A 6,025-nucleotide genomic window follows, 5' to 3' on the forward strand; every position below is an offset into this window, starting at 1 on the left:
TTGGCCACCTTTGACCCTCTGGACAATGTCCCCTTCTGACCACCAAGTGACCGGAACACCTGCCGGTCAGTCTTCCTCTCCTGATTGGCCGACAGGACCAGGCTCTTTGTTTCTGCGGCCAACCATCATCCAGGCAGATATCCTGGAGCAGGTGAGCGGTCACAGGTCCATCAGGCACAGCGGTCATTTTTGTCTGGAGCGGCCTAAACATGGTGCTGGAGCTGTACCTGGACCTCCTCTCCCAGCCCTGCAGAGCGGTCTTCATCTTCGCCAAGAAGAACAACATCCCTTTCATCATCAGGAGCATGGAGATGCTCAAAGGTGGGGGTCCTCCGCCAGGGTCCTCCGAGGGCCATCTTTGGCTCCTGAGGCGCTTACACTCCAATTCCAACCATTTGCTTGGTCTTAATTATTTGCTTAATTAATCAATGTTTTCCAGGCCAGCTCTTCAGTGAGGAGTTCAACAAGGTCAACATCCTGAGGAAAGTCCCGGTTTTGAAAGATGGAGACTTCATCCTGGAAGAGAGGTGATATTATTGTTATTATGATTAAGACTTTCCCCATTCGAATGAACTGCAAATAAAAACAAAAGTTTAATTATGAGGCTACTAAACGTCCCCGTCACCATGTAATCTTCCTCCTCATTTGGCTCAAAGTACGTTTTACTCAATGAATTCCCCAAAATTGTGAGATGATCTTACAGTTATTATTATTATTATTATTATTATTATTATTATTATTATTCAGACTTATCCCACTCAAATAAAGTGCAAATAAAAACAAAGTTTAATTATGAGGCTACTAAACGTCCCCGTCACCATGTAATCCTCCTCCTCGTTTTCCTGACCTTCAATTTTTGGCTTGAAGAATGTACTCAAAATGGCGTCTCTTTTCTATATATCCGCAGCACAGCCATCCTCCTCTACTTGACGCGCAAGTACAACACGCCCAGCCATTGGTATCCGCCAGACATGAAGAAACGGGCGCGGGTCGACGAATTCCTGGCCTGGCAGCACAGCAACCTCCGGCCGTGCGCCGCCAAGATCCTCTGGCTCCGGGTGAGCGGCCTCCCAGTCCTCCCACCAAATCCCAGTTGGTTGTTATCGACAGAATCAAAATGGTGGCAAAAAGCGACACCCCTCAAAAAATGCTGCTCCTCCACTTCACCCTCTCAAAATGGCGTCCATAAAGGACCTTCTTCTGCTCTTCCCTTCCAAAATGGAGGCAGTGTTTTCCCAGAATTCCGCTAAAAGATGGCAATGGATCGCCCTCCCTTTTTTGTCAATGGGGAGCAATGCTATACAGCCGCCATTTTGAGAAAGGCCGTAGACTAAAAAACTCTGCTAATTATATATATTATATGTGTATATATACGATATATATCATACATACACTAACATATAGATACACACCACATACGATAAAATGATATATATATAATATAAAACCAGATTGCAACATTTGCCAAGGAAAACATATATTTGTAATATATATATATATATATATACACACACACACACATATACAGTACTGTACATATATTACACACACGCACACATATATATTTAAAAACAGATTGCAACGAGCCCCAGTCCAACAAACAAATAAATAAATAGAAATGTTAATTTTTTAGAAAATGATTTTTAATTCATTTATTTATTATTTATTTTTAAATTTAATTTTATTTCTCATGTTTTTAATTGTGCTGCTTTTAATGCTGCGAAGTCCCAGTCCTGGGAAAAGAGCAGCGTACAAATAAATATAATAAATAAATAAGAATGACTTAATTTCTTTTAAAAATTGACTTATCATTAATTAATTTATTATTTATTCATTATTTCATTTTATTCTTCATGTGTTTCACAATACTGCTTTTAATCCTCTCCCTCCCAGTCCTGGCAAAAGAGCGCAGTACAAATAAATATAATAAATAAATAAAAATGAGTAAATTATTTAAAGTACTGTAATTAATTATTTATTCTTAAATTTAATTTAAGTTTTCATACTTTTAATCGTTCTGCTTTTAATGCTGTCAACTCCCAGTCCTGGGAAAAGAATGGCTTACAAATAAATATAATTGAATAAATAAATAAGAATGAGTTAATTATTTAAAATTAATTTTCGATTTATTTATTTATTTATTTATTATTTTTACATTTTGATTTATTTTTATGTTTTTTATCTTATTGCTTTTAAGGCTACTGAACAAGTTATTTAAAATTAATTTACTATTTATTTTTCTATTTAATTTTATTACATATTTCATTTTTTTTTCAATTGTACTCCTTTTAATGCAGAGAAGGCCCAGTCCTGCAAAAGAGTGGGATACAAATCAATATAAGAAATACAAATAAATAAATAAATAAATAAGAATGAGTTAATTTTTTTAAATTGATTTTTAATTTATATATTGATCAAAATGGCAGGTGGTGATCCCTCTGTTCCTGGGGCAGCAGATCCCTTCGGAGAAGGTCCAGGATGCCTTGGAGGAGCTGAACATCTCCCTCCAGAAGCTGGACGAGAAGTTCCTCCAGGACCGGCCCTTCATCATCGGCAGTGAGATCTCCCTGGCTGACCTGGTCGCCATTACGGAGCTCATGCAGGTCAACACTCGCACTTGGGACAAGCTTCCCGAACTAACAAAATGGCCGCCCTGCCTAACACGCATTTTTTCCCTTTTCCACAGCCGATGGGCGCCGGTTGGGACGTCTTCGACGGCCGCCCCAAGCTCCTCGAATGGCGCAAGCGTGTGGAGATGGCGCTGGGCAAGGAGCTCTTCATGGAGGCCCATGCGCGCATCCTTAATGCGCAGGAGCTCAAGAACATCACCATCGACCCACCGCTCAAGGCCCAGATGAAGCCCGTCCTCCTCAAGATGCTCAAGTGAACAAAATGGCCGACGACGGCGGACTCCATCTCTGCCTCGAAACGCCGCTGAGCAGAACCTGCAAATAAAACAATCAACCAAATTAAAACCGGTCCAAGTCCTGTGTTCGAGAGTCAACCAACATTTGACCCAATCCTAAGATATTTCATTATATATATATATATATATATATATATATATATAAAAATAAAACACATGACTGTGATGGCCGATGAAAGGAAATAGGACAGTTCCCCCCCCCAAAAAAAGTGTCTTTCCATTATGTAAAAATAAATAAAGAAGTATATTGAATACATACTAAATAAATATAAACAAATAAGAACACAAATGGAATATAGACAGAAGTGGGGCATAAGTACAAACAAATGAATACAAATAAATATATGGATTAAATAGTAAATAAATATAAAAAGATGGGAATACAAATGGATGGAAATATAGATAAAAGGGTTTGATTGTACAAAAGTGAGTCACAAATATAAACATATATATATATATATATATATATATACTGAATAAATATTAAATAAATATAAACAAATGGGAACACAAATGGATCAATATAGATAGACGTGCTGTGATTGTAAAAAAGGGCATAAATATAAACAAATAAAATATTAAAGGAATATATTGAATAAATATTAAATATAAACAAATATGAATATAAATGAGAATAAGTATTAATAAAAATATTGAATACATATAAAATAAACAAATAGGAACACAAATGGATGGAAATATCGATAGAAGGAGTTTGTCAAAAGTGCGGCATAAATATGAATAAATAAACATATTAAATATTAAATAAATCTAATCAAATACGAACACAAATGGGTGGAAATAGAAAGGCGGGTTATAAATAAATACTATTATTATTATTATTATTATTATTATTATTAGATACAAAGTCTGTGATTGTACAAAAGTGGGATATAAATATGAACAAGTTGTTGATTATAGTGTTTGTACACAATAGGGTTATAAATGTAAATTGGGCATGGTGAATATTATAGGTACGAATATGGGAAAATTTGGGATAATTCTGAGGGAAAGAGGGTGCTTTCTGTGATAAATTGTCCTGGCTCATGGAACTCTACAGAGGAACGAAGGCGAGGCCTAGTCGGGGGCGGTCCTCCTCCTCGTAGGCCGCCCAATCCCCGGCCTCGCGTGAGGGGAGGTGGCCGACGAAGACGAGGGGTCTCGGACTCCGTCCCTCACAACCACCATGCCCTTCGTGGAGCTGGAGACGAGTCTCCCTCCGGAGCGCCTCCCTCAGGACCTTCCGGCCAAGCTGTGCCGGGCGGCAGCCGAGATCCTAGGAAAGCCCGAGGAGGTGTGAGAGATGAGTAGGCCGCGAGAGAGCACCGGCCTCGCGTAGTCGCCAGGTCGCTTCACCCCTCCATCTCAGGGGGCCGAAATCCTAGGAAAGCCCGAGGTGGTGCGGGAGACGACTAGGCCGCAAATACCCCTCAACTAGGCCGCACGGTAGCCCCGGCCTCGCGTAGTCCATCACCCCACCTCCCCATTCACGTCAAGCGGCCGAGATTCTACGAAAGCCCGAGGAGCGGGGGGCGACTAGGCCGCGAGTAGGCCTCAACTAGGCTGCGGTGAAGCCCCGACCTCGCGTAGTCCACCAGGCCGCCTCACACACCCCAACCATGGGCGGACTCATATTTTCCCCCACCCTCCTGGACTTTATTGTATGTCTTTCATTTTGTTTTATTTTCGCAGCGCGTGTCGGTGACGGTGAAGGGCGGCGTGTCGATGGTTGTGAACGGGGCAGCTTCCCCGGGAGCCCTGCTTTCTGTCTCGTCGGTGGGGGTGCTAAGTTCGGCCGAGAAGAACCAGCTCCACAGCAGATGCCTCTTCGACCTCCTCCAGAAGGAGCTGGGGCTCGCCGCGGAACGGTGAGGACTGGAGGATGGTCGAAGAAACCATGGAGGACGGGAAACATGGCTGCTGAGGGGCCTACTCTGGCCTCTGGTTCATTATAAAAGAGCTCCCCTCTTCCTGGAAGATAAATGAAGAAAAAAACAGCCATTATTATTAATTATTTTAATAATAAATAATGACCAATAATAATAAAAATAATGACTATTTTCTTGTTCTTCTCCATCGCCAAAAAGGGGCCAATTAATAATTAATATTAATTAAATTAATAATTCAGTATTAATTAATTATTAATTCCCCCACTGTTTGGTGATTGGGAGGACTAGGATATAATATATCCTGAACCACGACCAGGTGCTCTCTGGAGATAACCCTTAATGTTCACATATATGTGCTCATAATAATGATCTATATTTCCTCTAAAAGTTTTATATCATTGTATTAATTTTAATTATTATTAAATTATATATCTCTGAGAGGAGTCAGAATAGACAGCCTCTGGGGGCCCCTATATACTGTATATACATATACATACATACATACATATATATATATATATACACATACATACATATACATATATATATATATGTATGCATACATACACACATATATGTATACATACATACATACATACAAACATACCATAATTAATTAATTAATTAATTAATTTTCCCTTTTCTTTCCAAAGGATCATGATCCGCTTCTATCCGATGGAGCCCTGGCAGATCGGGAAGAACGGCACAGTCTTGACTTTCCTCTGATCCAAAGTCCCCTAAAACGCCCCTAAAAAAACACACTTAACCCCATAAAAATCATCTTCTCTCAGTCGCGAGTTCAAATCTTAGACTATCCTTTTCCCTTGAGTTTCCTCATGGACCAATGCACTATTTTAATTTAATTAATGTTAATTTCTTGGACTTTTGTCTCCACAAATCCAGGCCTCATTCTGCGGTCATAACACTACTACTTCCTTCAGGACCAATTCAACAATAAAACACAATTCCTGATTTAAAATTGTGGGTTTTTCTGCCTTGTTATGAACACTGAAGGTGTTTGCTCCTCCAAGTGTATCACAAACATCCCTCGGGATTTCCATTAAGAGACAATAGCTTTGCAAAAGACCCGCTCCCATACTGGGGATGGAGCAAGCTTGTTTTCTGCTGCTCCAGGGAATAGGGCCCAGAGCAATGGATGCATTGCCCCTTCTTATGCCCTGAAGGAATACCTAGAGTCCTAGCGAGGGAA

General features: G+C 40.0%; 2 protein-coding genes across 3 annotated transcripts; both read left to right on the forward strand.

Moving 5' to 3' along the window:
* Positions 1 to 185: 185 nt before the first annotated feature.
* LOC121917040 (glutathione S-transferase theta-1-like) lies at positions 186 to 2,887 on the forward strand. Of its 2 annotated transcripts, XM_042442657.1 has the most exons (5): positions 186 to 321; positions 440 to 527; positions 908 to 1,058; positions 2,427 to 2,603; positions 2,687 to 2,887. In XM_042442657.1, exons 1-5 carry the CDS (start codon positions 210 to 212, stop codon positions 2,885 to 2,887), a joined length of 729 nt encoding a protein of 242 aa, XP_042298591.1. In that variant the 5' UTR covers positions 186 to 209. The 2 variants fall into 2 exon arrangements, with proteins under 2 accessions (XP_042298591.1, XP_042298589.1); XM_042442655.1 differs by having other exon boundaries at positions 2,427 to 2,858.
* A 1,145-nt stretch (positions 2,888 to 4,032) lies between these two features.
* Positions 4,033 to 5,794, forward strand: LOC121917042 (D-dopachrome decarboxylase-like). Its single transcript, XM_042442660.1, has 3 exons — positions 4,033 to 4,220; positions 4,619 to 4,794; positions 5,469 to 5,794. Exons 1-3 carry the CDS (start codon positions 4,113 to 4,115, stop codon positions 5,539 to 5,541), a joined length of 357 nt encoding a protein of 118 aa, XP_042298594.1. The 5' UTR covers positions 4,033 to 4,112; the 3' UTR covers positions 5,542 to 5,794.
* Positions 5,795 to 6,025: the final 231 nt, after the last annotated feature.

The sequence above is a fragment of the Sceloporus undulatus genome, chromosome 11, assembly GCF_019175285.1.
Source record: "Sceloporus undulatus isolate JIND9_A2432 ecotype Alabama chromosome 11, SceUnd_v1.1, whole genome shotgun sequence".
NCBI classification, from domain to species: Eukaryota; Metazoa; Chordata; class Lepidosauria; order Squamata; family Phrynosomatidae; genus Sceloporus; species Sceloporus undulatus.